Here is a 15,234-nt window from a genome sequence, read left to right as displayed (position 1 = left end):
TGATATAAGATTTATTAGAGCAAGTCAGGAAAGAAACAATTGCTTGTTGCCAAACAAGGCTTTAAGCCTATAACAAACTCTGTAACTAACTCTGCTGAGTCAGCAAAAGTTAGCTACCCTACACTGTAACTGAATTCTGAATTCAGTTCAGTTACTCTAGTATAACTAGAATCTAGCTGGTCCTAGAACTGTAACTGTTTTCCCTTAACCAGAAATATTCTCTCTTTGATCTTCACCTTCTCCAATGGTGATTTCACCATTTTTGTTTTTCTAATATGGTATCAAAGTCTAATTGTGAGGTGTGGCTCTTAGCACCATCGAGAAAATTAGTATATGCAGACTGAATTAGTTGTTAATCTTGCAATTATCCAAAACATAGGAAAAATAATTAGTATTTTCAAACTGGTTTTGAAGACAATTAATAATAATAATTTAAAGTTAAAATAAAATTAGAGTCTTAGTTTTACTTTGCTCAAACTATCAAAATGAAGAATTCATCAAAATAAATCAGTTTTCTTGTGATATTGGAAGTGATAGTTCTTTAGTTAGAGTTTAGTTTTTTCCACTAGTATCCGCTTTATTAATAAAAAATATCTCCCTTCATTTTCTCTTAAAAAATAAATCAGTTCTCTTGTGTAGTTTTTCTTTTCGCCGTTTAAGTCTTTACAAAAGTAAATGAATATTTAACAGGGAACGCATATATTTGGTGATGTTGGTTGGGGTGCATCAAACATGATTGTTATATTCTAACTTTTCAGCTTCATTTTTGTCCACGAAAACCTAAACGTACACGACTACAGTGGCGATTGAGTAAAGAATTGACCATTAAAACCGAATTTATAAAAATTATAAGGTAAGAAAAAGTAGTTGCCCAACAACTACATATCCTTATTCCTTAACTCTCTTATGAACTCAACAACTCATATAACAAATTAAAAATAAAAAAAATCAAATTGTAGCAAAAATACATTGTAAGACAAAATATTTCAACTAGTAAAGAATTCTTCAACATGTCCTCACAAGCAGTGCAGTTGCATATCAAGGATAATCATGTAAGACGTTGTTTTTCCTTCAACATAAGTAGAGTTTGGGATTAATTAATACTATAATTTAATGTATAAATTTGAATTTTCTTGAAACTTTGAATTTCAGGTGGTTATGGACAATGGTGTAGTACAAGTGTATTTATCTAATCCGGGTGGATTTGTGACTAGAATACAATATAATGGCATTGATAATCTGCTTGAAGCTCTTAACGAAAAGAATAATAGAGGGTAATCACTATACATATATAAGACAAGTTTTATTTATTTAAATATATGTACTGCATTTTTGTTTATATTTTGTTAAGGAAAAAGTATAACAAAGGATTAGTCTCAATGGATTAATAGGTATTGGGATGTCGTTTGGAGTGAAGCAGGAAGTACCGGAACAACTGGGACATTTGAGCGGTATGTGATAAATGTCTCTTGTAATTTCCATTTCTCTCTTGAGCTATATCTTGCCAATATTAAAAACATGCTGTGTCACATGTAGTAGATTTTTAGTCTTTTAGTTATTTGGTTCAGAATTCAGTCATCTTTCGTATGTGTGGAAAAATATATGATAACAGATGTTTATCTCTTAAATAGATCTTAATTATTTTAAAAGATTAATCTCCACATATGCGAGATATCTTAGTTTATAAATAAAAAAATCTCATTAAAGATTCTTTATATTAATTATTAAGGCGGAGAGAAATTGAATTATAGAAGAAAAATATGAAATCTATCTCCAATCTTGTATGTAAAATTGGACATAATATTTTTTTTTGGTTGATTAATTTAAATTTTTTTTGTTTTACTATAAAAAAATTAATTTTTTTTACTAAAACATATGTACTCTGACTCAATTGATGTCTTGTTTATTGGTTTGCAATTAATTGGTTACACGTGCAGGATCGTAGGAACAAGTTTTAATGTTATAGTGGAAACAGAAGAACAAGTGGAAGTATCATTTACAAGAATATGGGATTCATCTCTAAAGGGAAAGCAATCACCTCTAAATATAGACAAAAGGTACTATTAATTACATAAGTTACCTAATTAAGATTGAAATTAATTCATAGTTATCAATTATTTGAGAAATAAGATACTGATATGTATCCAATAGTGCTTGAATTAGATGACTTCGAATTTAACTAGAGATCTTGGGTTCGAATTTAGTCTTGAAATTGCAGTAACATTCAAACTTTTGAAGGAGAATTTTATTGTCTTATTGTGGTCTTATCCAACTCGAGAGATTAGTCTATACAGTTGTACCGTATAGAAGATACTTAGTTAAAATAAAATAGGGTAAACTATTATTTTAACCTTTGAAAATGTAGAGCATTGTTACTTTGATCTCGACCAAAAACTTAAATTAATTTTTAAATAATCAAAACGTTCGCCAATCTAGTCTCTGATGTTATAATAGTTACGGACTATTTTGACAGTAAGTTGTATTTTTTATAGATTTTTATAATAGTAAGTTGTATTTTCATGGATTATTTTAATGATTTGATGACTAATTTGAATCTTTGTCTAAGATTGGAACTAAAGTAACATCGCGCTACAATTTCCTAAGAACTAAAATATGGCTTATCCAATAAAAAAAAGAGTATAAATATTTTAACAATTAATGAATGAATTTGCAGGTATGTGATGCTTTGTAATTCCTCAGGCTTCTACTCATATGCTATCTTTGAACACCTAAAGGAGTGGCCTGCTTTCAACATACCTCAAATTAGGATTGTTTATAAACTTCGAAAAGACAAGTATGGACTTCATAAATGGCCATAAATTAACATTTAATTTAACAAGAACTATTAAGTTAGAGTAATTTCTGCAATGATAATTTATAGAGGTGATGTATAGGTTTCATTACATGGCAGTAGGGGATAATAGACAAAGGCTAATGCCTCTCCCTGATGATCGATTACCTGGAAGAGGAGAAGAACTTGTTCCCCCAGAAGCTGTTTTGCTTGTAAATCCTGTGGAGCCTCAGTTCAAAGGAGAGGTACTTTTTATTCAAAGATTTTATCAGACTAGATTCATGTTAGTTTCTATTATTGGCTTTTCCCTAATGTCTTTTCATTATTTTTATTTTTATTCATTTTTGTCGATTAATTTTTTATAAGTGGTGTATTTTAGTCTTTGTCATAATCACAATAAAAGTTATAACAATATTTAGTCATTGAAATTTCTTTTAACAATTGCAAATATGTATGCAGAATAATATTCTTTCAAAAAAAATATAAATTTAACTCAATAATAGGCTTGCACTTAAAAAATTCTTCTTATATGTTTTGAAACAGATGTAAACTCATTAAAATAAGATATTTTATTAAAGTTTAATGTATTTTAACTTCATCTTTATTAAAATTATATATTTAACTTTACAACTGATTTAAGATTTGATATCAATAGTTAATAGCAATAATTATATCAAAAAGAGTTACGATGAAAAAACTAAAATATATTATTTATAAAAGATAAATGATCAAAATAAATATTAAGTAAAAGATAAACAATCAAAATTATATTTGTTTTTTTTAACAATAATAAATCTTTTTTGAATCAATTCTTTTTTTATGGTACAACGTTTTCTTTTTGGATCATTCTATTTGGTTAAATACAATTTTCTCTTGGAATTTAAGGTGGATGACAAATATCAATACTCATGTGAGAACAAAGATCTTAAGGTTCATGGATGGATAAGTCAAGAATCTGAAACCAATCCAGCCATGGGGTTTTGGGTAATCATACCCAGCAATGAGTTTCGATCAGGTGGCCTTGTTAAACAGAATCTTACCTCTCATGTGGGCCCCATCAGCCTTGCAGTAAGTATTCTTCTTCGTAAAATGTGAACCAATTAACCTTATTCAAAGTATATATACTAATCAATATCATGAATCACCATTATTTAGTCTATCAGTTATTTAAGTAAAAAAAGAGTCTATGAAATTGTTGGACACAGCTTCACCCTTAAATTAAGGAAATTTTAAAATCATCAATGAAATTGCAAATATTTTATCACAGTTGTAATGTAATAAAAAAAATTAAATATTAAAAATAATATTTTAAAATATTTTAGATTTAAATTAATACATTAAATTATTTTAGATTTAAAATAAGACATCGTTAGAAATAGTAGCGGATCTAAGACTAAACCAGTGAAATTATTTTACTTAATAATATTATATATTTACATAACAAAATACTTTAAGTTACACAAACTTCACTATGAAAAATTAGCAGTAACAAAATAAAGGGTAAAAACTGTATACATGAGATCCAAATATTGTGAGTTTTGTTTTATTTATCAAAATAATTACAATTTTGCTATTCATGTCTCTCTTTTTGCTGACCACGTGTTTTTGGGTAGACTGAGTTCACATACGCAAACTCAATTCACTTATATTTCTAGACATACTCAGTTTGCGTAATCAAAATGAGTTTCATTTTCACTAAAATCAATTTCAATCGCATAATCCTCACTAAATATTATAAATAAATAAATAAATAAATAAATAAATAAATAAAGAACAAGAACAAAAAGAAGAACAAAATGTTGCAAATCTAATGTAAATAAGAGCTAATGAAGATGATTGACGACGTTGAAGTTGTTGAAAATGGAGGAAGAATGATAAGGGGATGGGAGAGGAAATGATGAATATGAGTGTAAGGTAGAAGATGAAGATAGAAAGAGATATTAGAGTTTAAAGAACGAAATAAATAAGCAAATGTATTTTGGGCATTTTGTTTTTTTTTTAAATTTGAGGGGTGTGGTTAGCAAAAAGGGGGTGTAGGTAGCAATAGTGTAACATATTTCTATATCATATTCTAATATCATATTTCTAAATTATATCCTTAAAATAAGGAAATAAAAAAAAAACATATAAAAATCTTAAGAATATTCTAAATATAAATCATAGATTCTAATAATGTCTTATTTTAAATCTAAAATATATTTAATTATAAATCTAATTCTAAGATCTTCTAACGAAATTTAAGCATATTATTCTCAACACTCTTTGGCTAAATATATTTCTTAAACGACACTACATCTTTAACTTCTTTGTACCTTGTCAATGAGATTTCCCACTTACATCTTCATTCTCCTTGTTGATTAAATATGTTAATGTCTCTAGTTGCGGATTTTTTCCTCCTTTATATCATTCATGTAAACATGAGTATGTTTCATGTAACATATGATTATGTAGGTTATAAATCATTGGTTGTTGTTTGTTTTTAGCCCTACATCTTAATGTAACACATGAGGTAGTAGTCTTTGGTTATAACTCTACTTCTTCATGAAACACAAGAAGAAGTAGTCTTTGATTATTGGTTATAAGCCATACATCTAACACATAAAAAAGTAGTCATTAGTTGTTGGTTATATACCAAATTGCATTTGGTTTCTGTTTCTTCTCCTTCTTTTTCTTCATCTTCTTCTTCAATCAGATCTAAGTATGATTCTTAGCTTTGATACCATTATGATGAGGTTTTTGTGTTTTTGTATTTGCATACTTTATATGGATAAGTCTCTTTTTTTTTTAGTGAATTCTCTTAATCATAAACTTGTATTCATTGCTTTGTATATAGAGCTAAATTGAAATACAATAACATATTTCTATATCATATCCTAATAACATATTTCTAAATCGTGTCTTTAAAATTTTGGTTTTGTGAAGGAGTTCTGGGAAGATAACAAAATTGATTTCATGATATTTTTGGTCGAGTTTCACTTGAAAGGGAGGTTGGCAAAAGTACGAAATTCACTTTTACACTAATCATTCCAAAGAAGGATAATGTGTTGGTGTTTTCAGGTTTTAGACTCATTTCGTAGGTAAGGTGCATCTATAAAGTGTTGTCTATAGTGTTGACTAATAGGCTAAGTAATTAGGAATATAATGGTTGAATCTCAATCAGGTTTGGTTAAAGGTAAGCAAACACTTGATGGGATCTTAGTTTCAAATGAAGTAGTTGATGAGGCCAAAAAGAAGAAAAATGAATTAATTTTGTTCAAAGTTATTTCGATAAGGCGTATGATTCATTCAAGTGGAATTATTTGGACCTTGTCATGTAAAAAAATGTGTTTATCAAAGAAGTGGTATAAGTGGATTTTGGAATGTGTTAGCTCTACTTTAATCTCTATGCTAATTAATGGAAGTCCTATTAATGAGTTTTCTATGCATAGTGATTCGAGAGAGCGCAATCATTTATCACCATTTTTGTTTGTTTCTAGGTGTTGAGGGGTTGAATGTTTTGTTATGTGCTTCAGTGGAAGCTAATTGATTCAAAGGATTTGAGGTGGGGTCTAATGGCTTTCAAGTGTCTCAATTACGGTTTGTAGATGACACTCTAATTATGGGGGAGAAGAGTTAGCCAATATTAGAACTATCAAGGTTAATTTGTTGTGGTTTGAGCTTCTATCAAGGCTTAAGGTTAATTTTCACAAAAATTTAGTTGTGGGTGTGAACGTTAATAGTTCTTGACTTCAAATCGCAATAGAAATACTTAATTTTAAGATGGGTGTCATACCTTTCAAATACTCGGGGTTACGTATTGGTGATAATCCTCAAATATTGGCATTTTGGAAGTCGGTTATTGATAAAGTCTGAAACAAGTTATCGGGGTGGAAGTCTAAGAATTTATCCATGGGCGACTATCTAATTCTTCTTAAATATGTATTTGCTTCATTTTTAGTTTATTTATTTTCCTTCTTCAAGACTCCTTCAAGTATCATTTCTCATTATGCGTTTATTTTCCAAACTTTTGTTTGGAGTGGGAGTGAGGAAGTGTGTAAGGTTCATTGAGTTAAGTGAGATAAGGTGTGTTTGTCTCAAGAGAAGGTAGATCTAGGTGTAAGAGATTTGAAAGCTTTTAACAGAGCCTTTGTTTGGCAAATAGCGTTTGAGATTAAAAACAAAGTCGAATGGTCTTTGGCTTAAGGTGTTGGAAAACAAATATCGAGCGGTGTCTGGTGGAGTTAAGGGGTGTGTTTGGTGGAAGGATATCATCGTGGACAGAACAGGTTTTGAAGTGGATTGGTATGATAAAAAAAAATTATTTAAAGTTGTTGGGGATGGGAGTACTACTATATTTTGGAAGGATCATTGGTTGGTGGGCAAGGTATTTTGTTAGAAGTATAGTAGGTTATTTAATTTGTATTTGCAACAAGATGAATGTGTAGATGTGATGTTGGATATTTTACATAGGGGGGTGTTTAGAGTGACGGTGGCTGAGACATTTGTTTGCATGGGAGGAAGGCTTAGTAGAGAAGTGTAGGTATTTTTTAGCTAGCGTTCTTTTGTTAGTTAATGTAGCTGATAAGTGGTCGTGGAATAACATTCGTGGAGGTTCTTATTTGGCAAAGGAGACTTATTATGTCATTTGCGACGAATTTGTCGAAGGCGTCCCAACGTCTCTTTTTCAAAGCTTAGTTTGGCATCCATATATAGCTACAAAGGTTTCCTTATTTGCATCGAGGATTTTTCAAAATAGGTTGCACACAAGAGACAATTCTTTTTCTTCGATGTATTGTTCCTTTATGAGCATAACATTGTGAGTAGGGATGGGAATAGGCTAGGCCGTCCGTCAGGGGCCTATGGCCTGACCTACTTATGGTCTGGTCTGGCTTGGCCTATTTAATAAAAAAAGCTAGGCTCATGTTGTTTTTAAAGCCTATTTATTTAAATAGGTCAGGTTCAGGCTTATAAAAAAGCCTATTAGGCCTGACAGGCCGACCTATATATATTTTATTATTTATTAATATTATTTATTATTAATAATATTATTTCCTATTTTAAATTCTATCAATTAGACAATCACTCTCAGTGAGCATTCCATATTCAGTAGTTGTTCCATATTCGGTAGCGATTCCATATTTGGTAGTCATTTCATATTCGGTAGCCGTTCAATTAGTCAATCACTCAATAGTCGTTCCATATTTGTTTCAAAGGTAATAATGAGTGTGTTTGTTTCAGGAAAAAAAAAATCTATTATTTGACACAATATTACTTTTTAGGGTTTAAATGATGTTTGTTTCATATTTTTTTTAAATTATTTTAAATAGGCTTCCAGGCCAGGCCATACTTTTAAAAAAGTCAGGTCATGCCGAAAAAAAAACCTATGATAGGCCGTAGGCCAGACTTAGGCCTAAAAAATAAATCGTAGGTCAGGCTCAGGCCTTTCAAAGTCTGGTCTGGCCTGGCCTATTCCCACCCCTAATTGTGAGGTAAATAGTCGTGAAGTTGAGACAGTACGTCATATGTTTTTTGACAGACATTTTTTGGGTTTGTGTGGTATGAAGTTTTGAATTGGTTAGATATACCTGGAATGTTTTCTAATGAAACAATTGATCATGCAATTCAATTTGATAGTCTATTTCTATGCGGTTGTGAGATGTGCAAAAGAATTTGAGTAGTTTCGTTGGCGACGACTTGGGGGATTTGGAAATTAAGAAATGAAGTAATCTTTCATTAATATGCATTGAACGTAATTCTTATCATTAAAAGTGTCAAACTATTAGCATGAGGTGGATCAAGTTGAATGTAAAAGGTTTTAATTATAAGTATCATCAATGGTGTGTCCAATCACTAATGTGTAGTGGTATCGAACATGCCTAGTTTCAATTGCAGGGTTTTAGTATTCGTTTTTTAAATGTGGTTGACTACCGTAAATGTAAGAAAAAGTGAATGTAGTATATTCGATTTTGAAGATCACATATTTAAAAAGGAAAGAAATGTTTATTTTCAATTTAACAATGTAAATTTATTAGTGGGATCTATTTACTACCTTTTTTAGAAGTGTTGAGCTAGATTAATTGAATATTTTTCTTTTCTAAAAAAAAATAAACTACAAAAGAATAAATTATTATTAATAATGGTGACATTAATGGTCATGTTATAAAACACACACAAAAATTGATTAGATGCTTATTAGATACTAATATTAAAAATATGAGAATTACTGATAACACATTTTCTAACACATATTTTAACACACTATTTTTTATTTATTAAAGCCCACATGAATCCCACCAAATTAGGCAATCTCAAAAAAATTGGTAGGATCCCCAAAATATTTAACCAATAGAAAGAAATGTGTTGAACATTGCTAACCTTATTCTAAAAATATACTCTCTCTATATAAGAATAAACAAAACTATATCCACCCTTTAGAAAAAATAGTTAATCTCATTTAATATATTCAAAGTAATAAAAAAAATCAATTGTATTCTCTAAATTGCCTTCAAGATAACTTCTTCACCGATAAAAAAAAATTGTAAAAAATAACATCTAAATTTAATAAAAGGATATTGTAAAAATACCATTAAATGTGATAGAGTTAGGTAACTTTTACTTATATTCTCAATACCACAAAAATATTTTTTTTGTTTATATTTGGTACAAGATGAAATGTAAATATACTATGGGGTGAGTTCCATCATAGCTTCTATGGCCAAACTTAAGGGATAGTTACACAAAAATGAGAATACGGTTTTTAGAAATTTTTTTCTAAAATAATATATTGCCTCATAAGTCACTCTTCTTTATATATGCAATCTATCTTAGGTAATGGGCCATCTATTTGGTGATATGAGGTTCAATTAGAATTACTTAAGAATTCCTCAATGTTCCTTCTTTTAGGGATAACTAAGTGCTCAAGAAGGATGTCATGGCTCATTGGAAGAGTGCAAATATGCTACATCGAATCTTTTAGTGTTCATCTGATCAACTCTTGAATAATGTAATGTTGATTCTCTTTAGTATAATCGATCACTCCAATTCAACATAGTACACTCAGACGAGAGTCACTTAAACACTCAGTTATATAGACCTCCATTATAAGTGTTATAATGTGAGAAATAGTTTTCAATTTCAATAACCATTTCAAATTTGTTAATTTTTAGAGATTAAAATTTCAGATCCTACAATTTTAAGAATTAGATGGTACATTGCAAAAATAAACTTTTACAAGTATTTAAAGTTGATCAACTAATTGGAAAGAGTTTGCATTATTTTTTGTACCTGTCAGATGTTTCTTAGTGCTCATTACGCAGGAGAGGATATAGTTCTTAAACTCCAGCCCAATGAGCCATGGAAAAAAGTTTTTGGGCCAACTTTTGTTTATCTTAATACCTTGTTGGATCATGAAGACCCACTAGACCTTTGGGAGGATGCCAAATATAAGGTTCAAAATCAGAATGGAGAATTTTAATTTTATTTAGGAAGAATAATGTAACAAAATAATTCACATTAATTAAATACTAAATAAGACCACTTTAAATTATTTCTAGATGTACGAGGAAGTTCAAAGTTGGCCCTATGATTTTCCAGCTTCACATGATTTTCAAAAGTCTAGCCAACGGGGTAGCGTTTGTGGTACATTACTAGTTCGTGACAGGTAAAACTATTAAATTCATGTTAAAATTATTTGATTTTTTTATTTGGAAAGCAAAATTATTTTATTATTATTTTAAGATTTTAATTGGTTGCACTTAATACTATACTTGTGAAAAATTATAGTATGTTTTATCAATGAGTATATAATTGGTATGCACCTTCCTCAAAAAAAAATTAGTGTGCATCGTCTTACACATGCATCCACTTATATTTATCTATATAGACAGTTATTATAAAGATATTTATGAACTCAAATGACATAATGATAAGATATGATTGTATATCTACATAATGCTTTTTTACATTAATAATGTGTATATTTATCATAAAAAGAAGAAAAAAAACTAAAATTGCATAGCAATTAAAATCTATTGTACAATTAAATGCATCGTTTTAAGCTATAAAAATGATGATTTTCAGGTATATAAGTGACGAGTACATAATAGCACAAGATGCATACATAGGATTGGCACCACCAGGAGATGCTGGATCTTGGCAAATAGAATGCAAGGTTATTCTTTTTCTAATATTTATGCTAACATTTATTCAGTGAAATTTATATGGATCTCAGCACTTTATGTGAGATTCATTTAAAAAATATAAGATTTACATTAATTTTATCTAATAAAAGAATGAATTTAAAAGTGAATGTTGAAAAGAGAGTATTTATAACATTTCTCTATTGTTCAAATATATATATTGATTTATGGATGCATGTGGTGATTAATGGGCCAACGTTTTTTACTCGCAATGCCTTTTTTGGTTAGGGATACCAATTTTGGACTAGAGCAAATGAGGAAGGCTACTTTTCAATCAAGAATATACAAAGTGGGGATTACAATCTATATGCATGGGTTCCTGGTTTCATTGGAGAATATTGGAACAATGTTGTCCTCAAAATAACCTCAGGTTCATTCTTCAATATTTATGGGCTTTTGCAACAACAAAATAACTTCTATATACATAGGCTTTTTTTTATATTCGTGTATAAAACATAAGACTTTCCCTTTTTTATTTTCTTGTAAGAAAATATTAATAGATATAGGCCTTCATTTTAAAAATTTAATGTGTCAATGGATTATCCATCAAGTGAGATTTTTAGGGGTTTTGGGAATGAAACTTTTATTTTTTGTTTTATATAGGTTCTTTCTATCAAAGGTAATCATATTTGAAAGATTCGAATTTAGGTTCACTTTAACCGCTTTCTCTAGATTCAACTTTCATTGGTAAAATGAAACTTATATTTATTGAGAATATCATATTAAAATGCAAACATAATGGGATGCTAGTAATCATCGTGATTCCTTTTCATGCCTATTATTTGCTTAAAAAAATAAATCGGATCCTTACCTATATGTGTTATTAAAGGTAAAACTTCTTTGAAGTAAACTTCTTTTTTTAAAATACACTAATAGAAGTATACACACACTTAACATAATTTAAAGTGCAAGATTTTTTTAAGCTAAAATATTTATTAAAGAAAAGGGAAAACAAAAAATTGGAGGGATGTGCATGATCTTAACATATAAAAATTCAAAAGTATGCAAGTCTTTAAATGCATATTTTGCAACCAAAGTCAAATATTGCTTATATTTTAGTCCATGTGTGTTGAATATTATGCAACATGCAGGTTGTGAAATAAATGTTGGTGACATAATTTATGAGCCCCCAAGAGATGGTCCAACATTATGGGAGATTGGTATTCCTGATCGTTCAGCTGCTGAATTTTATGTTCCTGATCCTAATCCAAAATACATAAACAAGCTATATATAGATCATCCAGACAAGTTAGTCACTTTTCCCTAAAAGTCATTTCAAACACAAAAATTTATGATTAAATATTAAAAATTTGTTATTTAAATTTTAGACAATGGACTTACAATGATTTTAAGTATAAACATAGTCTAGAAAGATAGTCGTTGCTTGTTCTAAAAAAACAACGATATTTTTACTTTCGTGCCGAATAAGCATTGCCTAAGAAATAAATTAGACCTTAAAGATATATTTGCAAGTTGGATTTTAGAAAGTTTGGTAGGAAAAAAATTTGAAAGACTAAATATATATATATATATATATATTGAAAAAATAACGTGATAAATGATGATATAATATCATATTATTTTTTTAATTTTTGTAGATATCAAATATATATTAAAATATAAATTTAACTTTTTTTTTAATATTTTATTGTTATCTTTGACCTCTCATCAAACCACCATTTATAATGATAAGTTCTCTTAATTAATCACAGGTTTAGACAGTATGGTTTGTGGGAAAGATATGCAGAGCTATATCCAAATGAAGATTTGATTTACACTATTGGTGTTAGTGAGTATAGAAAAGATTGGTTCTATGCACAAGTCACCAGGTACACTAAAAAAATAAGTGCATGAAAGGATAAGAGTCCTTTCTCACCTAGTTAATTATTTTTTTATATGTGAGTGTTAGTAGTTAGTATAAATATTAGAGAGAGATAAAAATATTAGTAGTAGGAATTGAATTATGGATTTAGTCTAGTAAAATTTAATAAATTCATATTGGTTTAATGTCAAATATTGTAGAATTTATTTATTTAGTATAATTCAGATGAATTAAATGTCAAATATTGTACATAAGTTTATTACTTTTATTATTTAGATATTCTAATTATACATAGATCATGTATATATGTTTAGATTTTGATGAGTTTTTTTATTATATAAATAATATTTTAAATACAGGAAGAAAAATGATGGCAGTTACCAAGGAACTACATGGCAAATTAAGTTCAACTTGCATGATGTGGATGCAAGTGGAATTTATAAATTACGATTGGCTCTTGCAAATGCAAATGTCTCTGAGTTACAGGTTAGGAACTTCATCAAAAACTTTCAATAGTTTTCCAATGTAATCACGAATAATTTTATTTGTATCCATTTTTAGGTTAAACTTTTTTTATATGCATCAATCACATCTCAACATATAGTATATATAGAGATATATATTTAAGAACAAATACAACCATAATTGGACCTCAATCACGGAGGGTCCAAAATTATTTTATAATATACTCTAAATTTAAAAAAAAAATATTGATATATTAAGTTTATACAGTGAATACTATAATATTTGTGTCTTACATGTATAATAAATACACAGTTTTCCATCACTATGAATATCTGACAACGATGGCAATCTATCAGACGCCACCATCCATCATCAAATGTTAAAATTTTAAATATTGATGTTTTGTGATTTTAAACCTATAAATAACATGATGCATAAAGTCCTTTAATTGGACAAACATGTAAAAAATAATCACTCTAAATGCATAAAATTTAATCTTAATCGTGAATTGTTTAAAGATAAAAACTCTTGTACCTTAGGGTTTTGTTGGATATGATGCTCAACATCCTATCAATCAATGTCGTATTATTTTTTAATATTTAATTATTTTATCGTCAATTTAATTTTTGAATTAATTTTTTATTTTGGGTATAAGTATTCAACAAACTCCTTTAAATACTATCATTTTTTGGTTTTAACAATCTGACCCTCAAGAAAATTTGACCCAAATAACATAAAGTTATGTTGAAAGATAAATAAAATTTGATAAATAATTATTCCAGCAAAAATCCAAATTTGGATTCTCTCAGACAATTCTTTCTCAATTGAAACTCCTTGAATTGTTAGTTAAATGCTATCCTTATGTGTTACCATGTCTCATCCTATTATATTGTTTGTTTTGAATTTAAAGGTAAGAGTGAATGATCTAAAACAATTAGATCCTCCACTATTTACTACTGGGGTGATTGGGAAGGACAATGCAATTGCTAGACATGGAATTCATGGACTCTATTGGCTATTCAACATTGATGTGCCAAGTCTTCTTCTATCCAAAGGTGATAATACTATATTTCTAACACAAAATATGGCTATTGGCCCTTTGGCCCTCTTCCAAGGAATAATGTATGATTATATTCGTTTAGAAGGCCCTGGCCCTTTTTCTTCCCATTAATTAAACAAAATTGAAGGCTTGATTATATTTAGTGTGGCAAATGGGTGATTTCGTCTTTTTAAGTTTATATTTTTATTATTGTTCAAAAGAAAGTTATATTTTTATTGTAAGGTATCAGTCCTTTATTTTTTTTACTTAAATTGGTCTTTTAACTTTCATAATATTATAAAATTCTATAATTGATTTTAGCCAAATTATTCTTGAAGTTCATTACATACAAAATAATTATTATAGTTTTGGTAGAACGAAGAATTAATGTATTGTTATATATGACCGTTATCTAATATATGACCGTTATCTAATATTTCATCTGTTATAAAATAATTGAGTTATTTGATCATTTGATATGTATTAAAAAAATATATAAATAAAATAGACAAAATACTATTTTTACTAAATTATCTTAGTTGAATATTGGTGCATTATCAATGTCACAAATATATAGAGAAAGATATTGCATTGAAAATATGATGCAAATAGTATTAATTAAATAGTACAATTAAAAAGTCTTTAAGTCCTAGAAAATGTCGATACTAGGTTGGACATAGGTTCGAACTCTTATATGAGTTAATTATAATGGAATTTACAATCTTTTTTAAGAAAAAAAATACAATTAAAAAAATATAATTTTAAAATTGAAATAATTTTTTATTTTAAGACAACGTTTTTACTCAATTATTGTGAGACAGAGGAGTATGACGTAAAAATATAGATGATTAATGTCATGTGAAGTTGTTTTCGGTTAATAAGACAGAGGAATATGACGTAAAAATCTAGATAATTAATGTCATGTGAAGTTGTTTCCAGT

The 15,234-nt window shown here is 28.5% G+C and overlaps 1 protein-coding gene across 5 annotated transcripts; it reads left to right on the top strand.

The window, feature by feature from the left end:
- Positions 1–374: 374 nt before the first annotated feature.
- Positions 375–14,631, top strand: LOC101508507 (uncharacterized). Of its 5 annotated transcripts, none has more exons than XM_073365224.1 (16): positions 375–1,052; positions 1,153–1,274; positions 1,392–1,451; positions 1,938–2,057; positions 2,675–2,794; positions 2,895–3,036; positions 3,677–3,859; positions 5,717–5,788; positions 10,062–10,217; positions 10,324–10,430; positions 10,850–10,940; positions 11,197–11,338; positions 12,060–12,216; positions 12,681–12,797; positions 13,150–13,276; positions 14,166–14,631. In XM_073365224.1, the coding sequence occupies exons 1-16, from the start codon at positions 1,011–1,013 to the stop codon at positions 14,424–14,426; spliced, it is 2,019 nt and encodes a 672-aa protein (XP_073221325.1). In that variant the 5' UTR covers positions 375–1,010; the 3' UTR covers positions 14,427–14,631. The 5 variants fall into 5 exon arrangements, with proteins under 5 accessions (XP_073221325.1, XP_073221324.1, XP_073221326.1 ...); XM_073365223.1 differs by having other exon boundaries at positions 5,714–5,788; XM_073365225.1 differs by lacking the exon at positions 2,675–2,794 and having other exon boundaries at positions 5,714–5,788.
- Positions 14,632–15,234: the final 603 nt, after the last annotated feature.

Source organism: Cicer arietinum, chromosome 2 (assembly GCF_000331145.2).
Source record: "Cicer arietinum cultivar CDC Frontier isolate Library 1 chromosome 2, Cicar.CDCFrontier_v2.0, whole genome shotgun sequence".
NCBI classification, from domain to species: domain Eukaryota; kingdom Viridiplantae; phylum Streptophyta; class Magnoliopsida; order Fabales; family Fabaceae; genus Cicer; species Cicer arietinum.
Note: the sequence above shows the minus strand (reverse complement) of the source record. Positions and strands in the feature narration are given on the sequence as shown.

What these genes read in the sequence shown, in the direction of transcription:
- LOC101508507 (XM_073365223.1), top strand. Translation starts at nt 1,011, where the DNA reads ATGTCCTCACAAGCAGTGCAGTTGCATATCAAGGATAATCAT. An exon ending in TGTCCTCAAAATAACCTCAG is followed by an intron (nt 11,339 to 12,059) that starts GTTCATTCTTCA and finishes TGCAACATGCAG; the next exon opens with GTTGTGAAATAAATGTTGGT. An exon ending in TATATAGATCATCCAGACAA is followed by an intron (nt 12,217 to 12,680) that starts GTTAGTCACTTT and finishes AATTAATCACAG; the next exon opens with GTTTAGACAGTATGGTTTGT.